Below are 17,145 nucleotides of genomic sequence, written 5' to 3'. Positions count from 1 at the left end.
TAAATTATTGATGTATGTGTAATGTGAATTCTTTCCAACACTAAAATATAAAAGGTCAATGTGTGTTTCTTCATTTTTATAGTTTGAAATTTTTAATATTTGAACTTTGTTTGTATCCGTTAATCCATATACATTAATAGAAAGATTATTCTTTTTCTCAAATTTAGGAATATCTGTTAATGGCATTGGGAATTTAAAATCTTTAATGTCCAAGGTATTCTCATATTTCATATATTGTTTTACTCTTTCTGAATTACATTTTGGTGGATGTAAGTGAGCAAGAACAGACCAGAGAAAACATTTATTATCATTGTTCTTAATATTAACAACTGCCTTCTTTAGTTTTATTTCTTTGGTAATTCAATATAAGAAGAAGCTTTAAGAGGGTTTGATTTTAGAATGTGTATATCTAAAAAGATGATTTTTTTAATATTGAATCCACTTCCTACCACTGTATTATCAACATCCTCCTCTTGTCTTGATAGTTCTTCATAAACCCCACTATTCAAAAAAATCTTGAAATGATGTTATAAAATGAAGATCTGTTCTCATATAAGGAGTTTGTTCTTCATCTTGTCTTTTCATATTCATTTTCACTCCCATATAAAACTTTAAAGTTTTTATTTCTTTTAATATCTTTTTAATAAATTTTTCAACATCGGGTTTCACTATTTCAATTGATTCAGCTATTGATGATGGACTGGGTTCTCCAAATTGAAAAATCCTTATTTTTATATGCCCTTTAAATGCCTCATCAGTGTTTTTAATATAATAGTCTCCCTTTACTTTAAACTCATTTTTCTTGTGTTTTTGTGATTGAAGATGTTGATTATAACTACTCTTCAAAACATCCTTTGAACAGATATCACAATGTTTTCTTTCCAACTCAAGAGGAGATATTTGATGAAATAGATTAAATGTGTGTTTGTTGGTTCGGAGGTGTTTTCTATAATGTTTATATTCGTGATTACAAAAATCGCAGTACGTTGTATTCACCATATTTATTGAATAAAACTTTGCTTAAACTAAAATTTTCTTGATGAAAATTTCGTTTAATTTATAGGTGAATCTGTGCTTAAAAACATTTTATCCTCCAACTTTTTCACTTAATAAATACAATGTTTCAAGACACAAAAGACAAGTTTCAATCAATCTCTTCATCTGTTAAAGATACTGAGAAATATGTCAAGGATGTAAAATTGAACAAAGATAAATATAACAACTATTGGATAAAAACTATTATGGTAAATAATATGAGTTCTTCAATTTCCTTCAGTGGAAGGGCTTTTAGTATACCTGGTAGAACATCAATTAAAGTATCTCTAACAAAAGTTTCTCCTCTCCTTCTAGTAATATATTCAAAACTAGAAAAAGCAATGAAACAAGAAAAAGTATCAAAGAACAAAAACCTTATGGATGAAGCTTTAGAATGAAAAGATAAGACCATCTGTAATATGCAAGGAGAAATTTGTATTTTTTTCAACAACTCTAAAGATGTAAATCTTGATGAAATAAAGGATGTTAATATATCAGGTGAAATGACATTTCGTTCAATAGTAGTTAACGATAATTTTAAAATTACCTTTAATATAAAAAATGTTGTCGTTGAATCTGATAATGAAAAAAAGTATATCGATATCGATGGTAATATACAACTGAAAGTATAGATGAATTTCAGTTTAAGTAAAGTTTTACTTTATAAATATGCTAGACTTTCCTGATTCTCCATATGACAAATTTGAGAATTGTCCTGCGTGTGAAAGACAGGGATTAAACACAGAGTCAAAGCCTATAAACAATGTATATTCTGTGATTATCTTCTAATTAATGATAATAAAAAATATAAAAAGGAAAATAATTCTTTTAGATTTACACCAAAAATGAATTACTTTACAAGATTGATTAGAGAAATGAATGTAAAGTATGAGGGTGATAACACACCTTTCCTTACAAGGGAAGAAACTGAACGTATAAGAGAAATGTTCAAAGGATTGTTGTTGTATATTATTCATGGATGTAATTTTCAGGGAAATATCAACACAAGATATTGTATAAATAAAATAATGGATTATCTTGAAATTAAACCTGAACTTAGGATAAAATATAGAGTTTCTAAAAAAGCTAATAATAAATTAAATAACCTGTTTTTCAAATATATAAATGAATGATTTTTTACCTATTTGGGAAAATAAGATAAAATTTAACAACCATAAAAATCTCCCAAATTCATTAAGATGTCTCATAGTTGGTTCAAGTGGATGTGGAAAAACCTGCTTACTTTTAAAAATGCTCCTCACTCCCAACTTTTTAGATTATGATAATTTAATAATTTTCACAAAGTCGAGTTTTCAACCAGAGTATCAACTACTCTCACAAGGTTTTAATGCTGGTTTTCAAAAAGAAGATATAATAGGTTTATTTAAACGTCAAAAAACCTAAATGATTATAACATTGAAGATATAATTCAACTATTTTGTGATACACAGAGATGTAAAAAGAAATCAAATCTTATAACTTGTAATCTTAGTGATAATACGGATGATATACCGTCTCCCCAAGATATGGAGAAATCAAAATAGAACCTCGTTATCTTTGATTGTGTTAATGAGAAAAACCAAACGGTAATGGACAGCTACTACACAAGAGGGAGACATTCTTCTTGTAATTGTATTTATCTTAGTCAATCGTACTTTCAACTTCCTCGTCGTTCCATCAGAAACAATGCTAATACTTTTATTTTATTCAAGTTAAATTCAATAGATATCAATAATTTTTTGGAGAGATAATTGTTCTACATTATGTAGTAAAAAGAAATTTGAGGATTATATGAAGCACACGACTGAAAAATATAAATATATTGTTGTGAAACAAGATGAGATATTAAGGGATATATTTTTTGTTTTATAAACAATTACATATATAAATGACAACTATTATTATAAATCTTGTGGGTAAATCTGCTTCTGGAAAAACTTTCATAAAATCAAGGTTCTTGTGTAGTACAAATGAGAATATTGTAAATTTACTTAAAAAACACCCCGTGATACGCATTGTATCAACAACAACTAGAGCAATAAGACCTGGAGAAGTAAAAGGTGAAGATTATCACTATATTTCAGTGGAGGAACATATGCGATTGAGGAATGAAGGACAAATATTTGAGGAGGTTTCTCTTGGTACAACAAAATATTCACATTGTAAGAGTGAGTTAAAGAAACTAAAATCTGGTGGTGTTGGGATATTAGAAACTAATCCAGAAGGAACGAGACAAATTATTAAATATCTGAGCGGAGTGAAGATTTTATCATTCGGTTTTGATGTTGATGAAAAAACTCAACACAAACGTATGAAAAGCAGAGATGCAAGGATTAGTGAAGAAGAAATTACAACTCGCATTAATGTTAATAAAGAATTTGATGAAATATTTAAAGAAAAGGATTTATTTGAACACATCTACTTGAATGATGAAGAAAAGTAAAATTTCCTGTTGATCTTTACAATTCATTAAATGATATTTTTACAATAAATAAATGGATACAAAAGAAAGAGCAAGAAGATTTAAGGAACATCAAGAGTTGGTTTCAAAAGTTGTAAAACAACAGGAAGACATAAAGAAGAAAACGCAGACAGAAACTAACGGGCGAAGAAGCATTTGAAAAAAACAAGAGAAATTTTTTAAACCACTTTTAAAAACTTCCCAAGAAAAAATGAAAGATGTTTCCACAGTTCCCACAGTAGAATATACTCCTAGAAAGCTTCAAATGTTAAAAGATTTCAGTCAAATGACGGAGGAAGAATTAGAGCATTTAGGAGAATTAGAATATGATGATGAAGGTTTATTTCAACAACTGGAAGAGATTAATCAACCCCTGATTATATTGTGAATGCTGTTCAAAACAATGAATATTCAGCGGATTCAAAAACCAAAGCAGGACTCATTCCAACAGAACAACCAGCAATATTTCATCTTGTTCAAGAAAAGGTATTGATATTTAATGATGAATTAAGGTTCTTAAGTTCTGCTCAACCCCTGTTAAACTAACTCCGAGATTAATGTTTCTTCTCACAAAAGATGGAAGACAAGGTTCAACTGTGAGGGATGAATCAAAGTATATTGATAAACCATTGGATATGGAAAATAATGATGATAGAGTATATATTGATTTGCTGAACACTCTAAATTATAAGGTTATTCTTTCTGGTAAAAGTAGGAAGAATGAGAAGGAGAAACACATTATTCAGGCTTTAAGTATCCTTGGTTCAGGTATTAGTTTTCTTCCAAATGACCCATCGCAATTAGTTAATAGACTGTTATTGTTGTTCGGCAGTAAGAAGGCTGGAAATAACAATTGTTTTAATGAAGCATCAGCCATTTTAGACCAGTTGATGAACATGAAAATAATTAATAAATCTCAATATAAAGACATTTTATCTCATATTAAATAAGATGAGAAGCACAATCCTGAGTTTTAATTTCACAACAAGCGACCACACATCTTCATTCCCATACCCACTACAACTTGACACAACAAAAGAATATGAGGCATCTTTATTGTCCATGGAGACTTATAATACCTTATTTAATATAACCGAGAAAATGACAAGTTTAGTTATAATCCGGGAAGTGGATACAAAACGATAACGGCGTGGCCCGGAGCATACGAGATTTCTCAAATATCTTCCGAAATTGCTCGTCTTATGAAAGAACAGGGTGATGAACCAAAAAATATTATTATAAACATTCAAAAACATACTTCAAAATCAACGATTAAAGTTAAAAATAACTACAAGGTTGATTTCACAATTGATAATTCATTTAGAGAGTTATTAGGTTTCTCCTCAAAAAGATTGAAACTAATGGGACGTTTTACAGTGATAATGTCATTCAAATATCCTCAGGAATAAATTCGGTGTTAATTCACTGTGATTTGATTGATGGTGCTTATAATGATGGATTAAAAACAAATACAATATTTTCATTCAGCGCATACTCAACCCCAATTGGTTATAAATTCAATATGGAGCCTAAAAATTTGGTTTATCTACCTGTGTTAGGAAACCATACACAGAGTAAATTTTAGGATAACCGACCAAGATAATCGTGTGATCTCTTTTAATGGAGAAGTTATATCCATCAGAATTCACCTACGTGAAGTTTTTCAATAAATAAATACGATGGTTATTGTGAGGAAGCACGAGTTGGGAAAATATAAAATAATTACAGGGGATGGGATGTTCCTTTCCCCGTACTACAAGGGTGAAGGTATGTATCTTGGTAGAGGATACTATAAACCTAAGAGACAAAGGGGTGTCGGACATCAATTTAGAGGAGATGGGATAATTGATACTCTCATGGGTATTGGTTCAACTATTCTTAAACATAAAGACCTAATTGGTTCAACTGCTTCTGCTGTGGGAAATGTAGCAGGTGCTGTAAAGAGTATAAAAGATGCTCAGAAAGAATCTCATAAATTACAAGCAATAAAAGAAATTAAGAAAGGTAAAACTCAGTTGTCCCCCCAAGAACGACAGAAAATAATTCAAATACTTGGATCAGGGTTTCAAAAGTTTTAACATCTTTTTCCTAAATAAATACAAGTATGGAAGCAATTGATAGTATCTATGATTTGGATGATACTATTATTATCTCAAACTCCACTAAAAAAGAAGATTACTTCAAGGTAAATGCAATAACTGGAACAGACTGGAATACAAATGGTACAAAAGTTTTGAAATAAATAATCAACAAACCTATTTGAATCTCTCCGAAAGTTTCTTGTTGTGTAAATTTAAATTCACTAAGGTTGGGAATAACACAAACGCTACACTTGTAAATGATTTCTTCTGGAAAATGTTTGATAGTGTGCGATTGTATATTGGAACACAAGAAGTTGAAGCGGTTGATTATGTCTCTGCTGTATCTGAAATGATGAAATTTACACTCTATACATTCAGTGATAGAATGGGAAAGGGGTCTGTCGAAGGTTTTATTCCTGATATGTCAACGGGAACAAACACAGACCCTGGATATATTCAAAGGAAAGGAATGTATAATGATGATACAAAAGCAGAAAATAGTTTTACTGTGGCAGTTCCTCTTAAAGGTATATTTGGATTTTGTGATTATGATAAAGTTCTGTATGGTCTTAAAATTAGATTTCAACTACAAAGGAATGATAATGAAAATAGATTGCTTTTTGGTGTTGGTAATGCTTTTGGTGATCAGAATAAATTTGTAATTGAGGAGATGAGTTGGTATATCAGTGAATATACTCCTAATCTTAAAACAGAAGAGATGTTGAATCGAAGACTTAACTCAAAAAAACCACTCAGTGTATCATACCTCAAAAGAAGATGTCAACACGTTAAACTCAATCAAACTACTTACACGTGGAATTTGGGTGTTCTGGAAGGAAAGCCACGATATCTGTGGATGATTTTTAAAAAGCCAGATGGTGATACTGCGACTGATAAGAATAATGCATTGAGTGATAATGCTAAGGTGAAACAACTTCGCGTTTCTCTAGATGGAACATTTTATCCACGAGATAGATTGGAAATTAATTGGGAAAAATGATTTTGCTGAAGCATACAAGTCTTACCAAAAGGTGTGTGAAAGTAATGGAAATAAAGAACCTATTTTGGATATGACAGCATTTAAAAGTTTGTATACAATCTATACGTTTGACCTGAGCGCTCAAAAAGAAACTATAAAGTCTAATCGAGTGGATACTTCCCTATACATTGAAAGAGGAGAGAGTGAAGAAGTTGATACATATTGTTTGCTTTTGGAAGAAACAGAATTGCAGATTAATACAGATAATGGTGTGATGATTAGTCTCACATAATTTTTTGTTAAATAAATGAGTGGCAAAGTACCAACTGGGGTATATGTTAATCAAATCAATCTTCATAAACTATCATCTTGTGTTCAAAATCAAAAGCCTTGTACGATTAACGTTAATACAATTCAGAGAAAAGGAGCAGTAAGAATTGATGTTTTGCTCACAAGAGAACAGGTTAAAATCTTGAATGACACTGACTCACTTAAAATTAAAATGACAAAACCAATGTTGAAAAAATATTCAATAAGAGAGACGAGTGGAGGATTTCTCCCATTTCTAATTCCTTTATTTGCTGGTTTAAGTGCGGTTGGAGCATTGACGGGTGGTATTTCAACAGCGGTCAAAACTGCCAAATCTTAAAGGAAGGCTCAACTCCAGGCTCAAAAAGAATTGGAAAGACATAACAAAGAGTTGGAGAAACAAATTAGTGGAAGTGGTGTAATTGTAGATTTTGCTGAAAAACTTGAAGGTCTGCCTGATAAAGCGAGATTGTTAGTTGGAGATATGCTTTCTTCTATAGCACAAGCAGGTGTAAAATTAACGAAAAGAGGTAATGGATTATATCTTTCTAATAAATAAATGAGCATTGATGAGTGGTTGAAAGAATTTGGAAAGAATACAACATCAAATTTACAACTTGCCAAATATTGTAAGAAATTAAAAATTCATAATGTGGTTATTTGTATGAGAGATGAATTAACAAATGTGTCGAAACATACAAAGAATATTATTATGAACTTAGAAGATAATGATGGGAACGGTTCTCATTGGGTTTGTATTTTTAATAGTCAAGACAAATATTATTTTGATAGTTTTGGTCTTCCACCACCTGTTGAAGTCATAAAATTCTTACAGAATGGTGTTTATCAAACATTTCAAGTCCAAGAATTAAATTCCAAGTGTTGTGGTCAATTATGTCTATATGTGTTATTTCAACTCAACAAAAATAAAAAATTTTATGATATTATTTTTAATCTAATATAAATGACTTATGTTGGTAAAGATGGTTCTATCTTTGGTGTATCTCAAGAACTGGATATTGATTTATCAAATTATTACACAAAGGCACAGGCTGAACGACATAAATATAATATAAACAAAAATATTAACATGAAAAATGTTTATAAATTAAAAATTATCCAAGCCCGACTGACGCGAATGACTTGGTGAGATTAAGCGATTTATCACAATATATATACTTAAATAAAACGGCTGTGTATTCTAAAGATACAGAAGTGTTGATATTATCTCCAGGTCATACAGAATTCACAGTTCGAATTAAAATAAATTTTTATAAAGAAGGGCGTATCGTTTGTATGAGAATAGAACAATGGGGGTATGATATGAATGATTTAGGGTATAATTGGTCATTTAAAATTAACCTCGAAGACCTGGAACAATTAAATCAGTCTCGTAAGGAAGAATATTATCCACTTGGTATCGAGAATGAGTTTTGTGGAGCCACGATTAGTAAACAACAAATAAAAGAATTTAATAAGGGTAAATATAATAATGGTTTTGCCCTTGTTTATCTCATGAAAACAGAAAAAACAGGATTATATATAATAAGTAAGGAAATACAAAATGATTTAACTATGGGAAGATGGGGAGGTGTTTCGTGCCATAATATTATTCTAACATATATTTCTAATACATAAATGACAGCAAGAAGGCTTCAAGAAAATTATCATTTCTGTGTTCAAGCATACCTTCAAGAAAAGGGTATTCGGTATTTTAATAAATATGTTCTACAACATAAGAATGAGGTATTTTCAATAAAAGATTGGCATTATGCTGATGTTGATAAACCAACAACTTTAGATTTAATTAGAATGTTAAATAATAAAAAAATTATAAGGTTAAGAAAAGGTAAGGCTCTTTTAGAAATTCAAAAGAAATTTTATTGGTATCCTGTTGTAAAAATTATTTTGGATACAGGAACAACAAGAAATCCTGATGAATATATGTATAATATTCTATGGGCTGTAAACGATTCAAGTATAGTAAGGGATGAGGAAGGAGTTGAACAAGAGAGCGAAGAGGGGGACAGAGAGGAGGAGAAGAGAGAGAGAAGGAGGAAAGAGAGAAGAGAGAGAGGGAGGAAAGAGAGAGAATGAATAAATATCAAAATATGGAAACCAGTGAGATTCAAAAAAGAATAGAGGTATTAAAGAAATTAACTTATCTCACCAGGGAGGAATACAAAGAATTAAAAAGTCTATTTGCAATACTTTCGACAAGACTATCGACATCGAGAAGACATGTATTTTAATTCAAGTTTTTTCTTAAATAAATGGAGGAGAGAGTGAAGGCATTTCTAAGGATTCTTTATGTTTTAAAAATTAAGATTCAAATGTGCATGTTGGAAACTAAAAAGGTTTTTGCACTCTGCAGAAATTTTTCTCATAAATAAATGAGTTATTGTCTCAAATGTAAAAAGAAAACTAATACTAAAAATATTTCATATATTAAAAGTAAAAATAACAGGGTTATACAAAAGGTATATGTTCGGTGTGTGGTTCAAAAAAATCAATTTATCTCCAAACACAAACTCGGAGGAGATATACAAAAGTTTTTATCAGGAAGTAAATTTACAACTACTGGAATACCAGGGGAATTACATCTTCCAGGGTATTCTTTCTGTGGTCCAGGCACAAACTTGGATAAAAGATTAGATGAGGCAGACAATCCTAAATCCTGGAGTAAACCAATCAATAGAGTTGATGAAGTGTGCATGAGACACGATATTGATTATGGGAATACCACAACGTTGGAAGAAAAGCATGAAGCCGATAGAGAAATGTTGTATAATTTGTCTCTGATACAAAATCCAACCTTGAGAGAAAAAGTTGATAGGTTCATCGTGAAGAAGATGATTAGTGCTAAATTGAAACTTGGACTTGGAAATTCAAAAAACTTATAGGCTCTAATGATGCCATTAAGACTGAAGAGCAATTAGCTGATGAATTACATAAACCAATATTCACAAAGTTTCAGAGAAGGAAAGTTTATTCCAAGGAAGTTGATTATATCTGGTCTGTTGATTTGATTGAACTCAATAATGATAAGGGGTACAAGTATGCTTTTAACCGTTATTGATTTGAGGAGTAGATATGCGTGGGTTGTCCCTTTAAAAACAAAACAGGTAATACTCTTATGTTAGCTTTTCAACAGATATTTAATAAAAGTAAGAGAAAACCTAAGAAATTGTGGACTGATGAGGGTAGAGAGTTTTATAACAAGACATTTATGAATTTTTTAAAAAATAACAGTATTACATTATACAGTACCTTTAATGAAGGGAAGGCAGTTGTTGTTGAACGTTTTAAATCGTACCTTAAAAGAGAGACTATATAAAAAATTCACACAACTCGGTTCACAACAATGGTTATCTTTTATTCAGGATATTGTGGATAAGTATAATGACACGATTCACACGTCAACGAATATGAAGCCATCAGAAACATTTACAAAATTAAAATATGAAAAAGAGATTAATGTCAGAAAACCTAAGTTCAAAGTTGGTGATATCGTAAGAATATATAGGTGGAAATCTCATTTTGAAAAGGGTTTTACTGAACGATGGACGAAAGAACTTTTTAAAATTGTTGATGTAATAGATACAGTTCCTTGGACTTATAAAATATATGATTTGGAAGCGGAAGAGATTTTAGGTTCATTTTATTCACAGGAATTACAAAAGACAAAACTAAGCATATAATACACCTTTGTGGACACTAGAGGGACAAGTCCGAGGTGTATTACAGTATATAATGTGTGTCAAGGGGGACGTTCTTAGATCTGTGAACCCCAAACACAGAATCCTCAACTGAATAGTCAAGGCTTAACTTTTGTTTGTGTGTGTGTGTGCAATGGGAGCAATAGGTTGGCGCTTCACTCCCTCCTACTATAAACCGTTGTGGACACTCGAGGGCCAAGTCCGAGGTGTATAACAGTATATAATGTGTGTCAAGGGGGACGTTCTTAGATCTGTGAACCCCAAACACAGAATCCTCAACTGAATAGTCAAGGCTTAACTTTTGTTTGTTGATGTGTATGTGTGTGTGTCCCAACCCTCACATTCAAAATCTCAACCCCAACCCTCACATTCAAAATCTCAACCCCAACTCAATCCTCGCCCAACACAATGTCTTTTTCAAAATGAGATTTCCACCTATATATATATATTTTTACGTTTTTTTTTTTTCTTCTTCCAATTGTCTTTTAAGGCTTTCAGGTTTGATGACGTAGAAAGGGGGAGTAAGCCTGCACTTTCTTCCCAGAACTTTCTTGATCTTGCTCCCATCAAGCACCATCCGACAAAGAACTACATCGATAGGTTTAGATCCCAAAGAGTGATAGCAACTCCAAAAGTCTCCAAAATATAAATAAATAAAATAATAATAATAATAAATAAATAAATAAATAAATAAATAAAAGCCCCCAAAAAAGTTTCAAGTGTCCAACATAAACCCAACTTTCCAAGTCTTCAAGGTATAACCACATTCCCGTTGAGTTTCCAAGATATGTATCACATTGTGAGTTATCAATCCAGAACCCACATTTCAAGTATTCAAAGTAAAACCAACTTACAAAGTCTCTTAAGGATAACTCATTTACTGATTTTTTCAAAATTTGTGAGTCTCCAAGGTAGGACCCATATTTAGAACCATCTTGGCAGAACCCTTTTCCTGAGTCTCCAAGGTAGTTATTTAAACCATCAAGGCAGAACTCATTTACTGATTTTTTTCAAAATTTGTGAGTCTCCAAGGTAGGCCCCATATTTAGAACCATCTTGGCAGAACCCTTTTCCTGAGTCTCCAAGGTAGTTATTAAAACCATCAAGGCAGAACTCATTTCTTGATTTTTTTCAAAATTTGTGAGTCTCCAAGGTAGGCCCCATATTTAGAACCATCTTGGCAGAACCCTTTTCCTGAGTCTCCAAGGTAGTTATTAAAACCATCAAGGCAGAACTCATTTACTGATTTTTTCAAAATTTGTGAGTCTCCAAGGTAAAACTTGTATTCTGGCTCATCAAGGTATAACTTGTTCAGTGGGTATTGTCTTGATAACTCACAATGAGTACTATTGCTGTAAAACTCTTTTTCAGGATTTTGCTGGTCTCCAAGGTATAACTCTTTGGTTGGGTCATCAAGGACGAACTCGTTCTGTGGGTCTTGGTCGCTCATAAGGTCTTCAACCAAGCCAACAATTTCGGCCCAAGTTGTAGCAAAAGCAGTATTTTCATTTCGTATTTCAGACACAATTTCCTGTGAGAGAAAATAATAATGTATTAATTAAGTTATTTAATTATTAAATGAGTATGCTTCAATCAAAGTTTGAAAATAGGAAAATAAAAAATCTTACCTCAATAGATAAGAGGTTTGAATCCAGTTCATCAACTTGAAGGTTTAGTTCCATAGAAGACAGAGAGTTCCAAGGAACACCAAAGTCATCCCACTCAAGGTCTTGGTCGCTCATAAGGTCTTCAACCAAGCCAACAATTTCGCCCCAAGTTGTAGCAAAAGCAGTATTTTCATTTCGTATTTCAGACACAATTTCCTGTGAGAGAAAATAATAATGTATTAATTAAGTTATTTAATTATTAAATGAGTATGCTTCAATCAAAGTTTGAAAATAGGAAAATAAAAAATCTTACCTCAATAGATAAGAGGTTTGAATCCAGTTCATCAACTTGAAGGTTTAGTTGCATAGAAGACAGAGAGTTTGAGACAAGCACACAGCACACCATTGCCAGCAAGAACAAATGTTTAAAATGGAGCCTGGGTTTGAAGCTTTTATAGAGAAAGACTGGTGGGTGTGGTTTCCTTTGGAAATTCCCTGGGCAAGCCTAGGCAAGCCTTCATTGGGAAATTTTTCAAAACCATAACATCCTGTAATTTTCTAGTGATTTCTTTGTGAGTCAGAGATGAACTGGAAATGATGTAAGAGTGGGCGGGGCTTAGCAAAAGTAGGCGGAGCTTAGGAAAAGTAGGCGTGGCTTAGAAAAATACCTTATGAAAAGTGGGCGGAGCTTAGGAAAAGTGGGCGTGGTTTAAAGAAAAGTGGGCGGGGCTTATTGAATACCTTGTGGAAAGTGGGCGGGGCTTAACAAAAGTGGGCGGGGCTTAAATAAAAGTGGGCGGGGCTTAACAAAAAATAACCTGTGGCTCAGGAGGTGGTCAAACAAGAGCATTAAGAGAAGTTTATCATTTCGTAATGGCACAAAAGGGGTATCTTAAAAAATATAAAGATTCAAATGTTTTGTTTGTCAATATTTTAGATGGGGATTATTGTGCAAAGAAAATTAAACTATTGAAGGAATTTGAGAATGAACAAATCTTTATAGGTTCAATGAGTGAGCTGTTCAACCCCCAGGTGTTCAATTCAATGAGGTTCAACCTCCAAGTTAAAAGGGGAGACAAATAAATATACCTTGGGATAAAAAGGGGGTTTATTTTTAAGGAAAAAAAAATATAAATCGCTGAAAATCCCCCATTCATTTACATGGGGAAAAGTGAGCCAGAATCAGTATTCTTACCCTACTGTTGGGTGTTTGACAGAGTTGATTCAATTTTGGTGAAGGTCTGCATCTGAGAATTTGATTCTTCACCATTGAGTGATGGGGAAAAAAGACAATGCACAGTCCTGATGGTGTACATATAACATGATGTTTCAAAAAGTTGTGAATGGATTGACAAAATTTGGTGAATGAGTTGGCACATTTTCATTGGGTAGGTGATGAGAACAAGCTCATGAGATTTTTGGTTCAGTTGCGGATGCAGGTCCAGCCCATCAGTGGTAATATAAACCATGAACTGTTCAGCCTGGTGGAGGTATGCACTCTACCGAATGCCTTTCTAGTCTTTAATGTTTTCAGTTGCTTTGTGAGTAAACAGTGCATGCCACATTATATAGTGAGCATTATTTAAGTGCATTTTAATGTTAAATAAAAAATATAACTACTTATATTTTTTGTTTCATGTAATCTGTCCACATAAATGGTGTTATTTGTAATTTCTACAAATGAGCAGAACGATAATGAACAAGTATGAATAGGGTTACCTCAAAGACTTTCCATTCGGGCAGGCAATGCGATTTCCCCCCCCCCCCCTTATTTATTTTTCTCCCCCAGAATATTTTCCAGTGCCATTTTAAATTCCGAATCTGCCCCTGCTCCAAAGTTCGATAAAGCCAGTCTCATGGCGAGCCGCTCCCAAAGGGGCTGCTCTTGTTTTTATTTTACTTTTTTTTTTTTGAAGCAAGAACATTGCTATCTTTGGAACATTTGAAGCCAAGAACGAAGCAGTCACAGCATGTTGGTTTGATTTTGAGGGAAATTGGCAGTTTAGTTTTGGGATGCTTGTTCTTGTTGGTGGTTTTATTTATTTATTTATTTATTTATTTTAATTTCTTGTGTTTGTGTATCTTGATTAGAGAGGTTGTGGAAACTTTTTAACCCTTCCCTTTTCTCAGTTCCAGGTTAATTTGATTATTATTTTTGTTTTTTGTATTTTATCTAATTTTGATGTTTATCAATCCTCTTAGTGGAACAGCTAACGGCTCAGATGATGAAGAACCCTCAGGTTCTTGCTGCGTTGCAGGAGCGATTGGACAGCTTGGCTGGGACTCCGTCGGGTTACATTGAAAGGTGAGCGTGAGACATGCGATGATTCCAAATGATTCTCTGTTTTGAGAGTAAATGGCATCGGAAATTGTGATGCTGTGGTTATTTCAGCTTGCCTCGCTCTGTTAAACGTCGAATCAACGCACTGAAAAACCTTCAGGTGAAGTGCACCAATGTGGAGGCGCTCTTCTACAAGGAAGTCCATGAACTTGAACGGAAATACGCTGCCATGTATCAACCGTTGTTTGATAGGGTGAGTCGTGTTCGCTGTGAATGTTTTTTGTATTTTTGGTGGGGGGGGGGGGGTGGTGGGAGTTGGATTTCCTTTCGATTGAAGAGGATGAGATCAAGTAAATTGTCATACTTTGAGAATTGGCATCCCTGCTGGCTGTTTGTTTTTCCAAATCCTGGTTTATATTTCCAAAAAATTGGCATCCCTGCTGGCTGTTTGTGTTTGGTTTGTTTGTTTTTCAATGGAAGTGCAGTTTCTGTATTTGGCCTTTGTTCCATTTAGAGTTTTTGTTAATTTTGAATCATGTTTTCAGTGTTCTGGTTAAGGATCAAGTATTTGAGTAGGCTGCCTTTTCTCTCTCGTCTTTAATTTTGGAGGACAGAGTGTGAATTAACCCCCATGTTTTTTTTGGGGGGGGGGTGGGTGGTGGATGGTTGTCTGTACTTTTACCAATTTCCTCAGATTGCAGCAAAAATGATATCACGGTATGTCACCACCAGGTGCTTCAGGATTTTGTTGCTTACCCCCCCCTCGCCCCCCCCCAATGGTCGTCTTGCACCCTTTGCTCCTTCCATGCCTTGTCTCTTTTCCCCCCCACCCCAAAGTTTCTGCAAGTGCACACATGGTCCACCGTCTCGATCCCCTTCTGATAAAACTCCCTAAATCTAGGATTACTTCTCACTTTTAATTTGTTCATCTTCTCCAGCATGTGGAACCAACTTCCACATTCTCTTCAAGCACTCTTCCCTCCAGATCGTCAAGACTGCTGTTCGCCACAATATAAATCCATGATCTTTTTACATTTCCAGTTTTTTTCCCTTCTAAGTTTTCTTCTGTATCCATATTGTACAACCCCATGCATCCTCTCTTGACCCTCATTTATCATCCTCCCTCTGTTTTTGCCTTCAACTCTGCTTTTGGTGTTTTCCCCCCTCTCTACTGTTCATTTTCTCCTGTGGCATTCTGATCCTTTCATTGTACTTGTAAAAGCAGTAATGCTTTTCTGCTTGTTTGTGTGTTGTGTTATAGCTCCTCCATGACCACCTTCAGCCATGTTTTAAAATAAATAAATGCTTGGAAGGATTATTTTTAGTTTTCAATTTGACTTTTCTGTCACTGAACATCAAAGCATGACCTTGTAAGCTTTGTTTTTTCCAAATTGCTGCAGTTTCCCAATTGGCCTCTTGTGAATTTCAATGCATTTTATAATTGCCTCTTCTGATTGCAGCGAAGGGATGTAATTAGTGGAGCAGTTGAGCCTGATGAAGCAGAATGCGAGTGGCATGAAGATAAGGATGAAGAGTCTGTGAGTAGTTTTTGCTTGGACTGTGCTTTGTGCCCCTGTGAGCTCTCATCAAGATTAGTGTCTGTGATCATTTATTCTTCACTTGTTTTTGTAGGAAAGTGGAGCGGATGGAAAGAAATCTGACAGCAAGGTAAAGAATGAGGGAAAGAAAGATAAATCCAAGGGAACTGTGGAGGTTGTGGAAGATGGTGAAAAGGCAACTGTGGAGGAGGAAGCAGATAAGGACAAAGCCAAAGAAGGTGAAAAGCAAAAAGAAGAGAAAGAGGAAGAAGATCCCAAGGGCATTCCTGACTTCTGGCTGACGGTGTTCAAGAATGTCGATATTATCAGTGACCTGGTGCAGGTGATGCTCAACTTGCAATACATGGATGTTTGTGGTCCACCCATGTTGCTACCTTGGCTTCATTTTCTGGCAATTGTTGCATTGTGCGAGATAATTAATTATTTTAAATGCAATTTTGGAACTCTGCCAGCAAAATAATGAAGCTTATCCTTGATTCCCATTGTTAGAGATGTGAATGAGGCCTACCTCCACCCTCCCCCCCCACTCCCCTCTCATCTTTTCTCTCTTTCCTCGTGGCATCAAAACGTTTGCTAACAATGACAGCACTATGGACACAACTTGCGACAAAATCCGTAACGGGGTGATTGGGAAATGCACATTTAAAGCACTTTTAAAAGATTAACTCAACACCCCTTGCCCCATGTCACCCTCCGACACAGATTTATCAGAACAAGCTGATTTGTCACAAGGTCACACATTATTTAACCCCAATGTGTGGCCATTCAAAAACTACGTAACGCAATTTTTTTAATAAGCTTGGACTGCATATTGACAGGCTTGATTAAAACTTACTCATAATTTTTAATCAACATTTATTTGGATTTTTTGGGGTCCCTCATTGTTGGTAACACTTGATTCAACCTGGGCACCGTATAATCGGAGGCCTACAGGCCTGATGTCTTGGGCCCACCAGAGAACCAAGATGGCGGTCACATTTTGCCAGTGTCATCGAGCGACAAATGTGGGTGGGGTCCGGCAGCTGTCCCACCCATGGGTGCATATTTCAAAATTCGACCCCCAACAAGAACCACCACAACAACAACCAAGCAGATCTCTTGTACATGTGAAATG

General features: G+C 34.0%; 2 protein-coding genes across 6 annotated transcripts in view; one reads left to right on the top strand and one right to left on the bottom strand.

Annotated features, from left to right (window-relative positions):
• Positions 1-17,145, top strand: part of LOC147025830 (nucleosome assembly protein 1-like 1-A) — a 211,558-nt gene that overhangs the window by 27,491 nt on the left and 166,922 nt on the right. For all 5 annotated transcript variants that reach the window (XM_085880679.1, XM_085880681.1, XM_085880683.1 and 2 more), the window contains exons 4-7: positions 14,394-14,496; positions 14,584-14,725; positions 15,933-16,010; positions 16,105-16,353. In XM_085880679.1, coding sequence (XP_085736805.1) covers positions 14,394-14,496; positions 14,584-14,725; positions 15,933-16,010; positions 16,105-16,353 — 572 coding nt within the window. The remainder of the gene's footprint in view (positions 1-14,393; positions 14,497-14,583; positions 14,726-15,932; positions 16,011-16,104; positions 16,354-17,145) is intronic.
• LOC147025833 (uncharacterized) lies at positions 10,227-12,831 on the bottom strand. Its single transcript, XM_085880678.1, has 3 exons — positions 12,505-12,831; positions 12,213-12,407; positions 10,227-12,115 (listed from the first exon to the last, which is right to left on the bottom strand). The coding sequence occupies exons 1-3, from the start codon at positions 12,595-12,597 to the stop codon at positions 11,699-11,701; spliced, it is 705 nt and encodes a 234-aa protein (XP_085736804.1). The 5' UTR covers positions 12,598-12,831; the 3' UTR covers positions 10,227-11,698.

This window comes from Eptatretus burgeri, chromosome 5 (genome assembly GCF_056783735.1).
Source record: "Eptatretus burgeri isolate ZD-2024b chromosome 5, Ebu_testis_v1, whole genome shotgun sequence".
NCBI lineage: Eukaryota > Metazoa > Chordata > Myxini > Myxiniformes > Myxinidae > Eptatretus > Eptatretus burgeri.
Note: the sequence above shows the minus strand (reverse complement) of the source record. Positions and strands in the feature narration are given on the sequence as shown.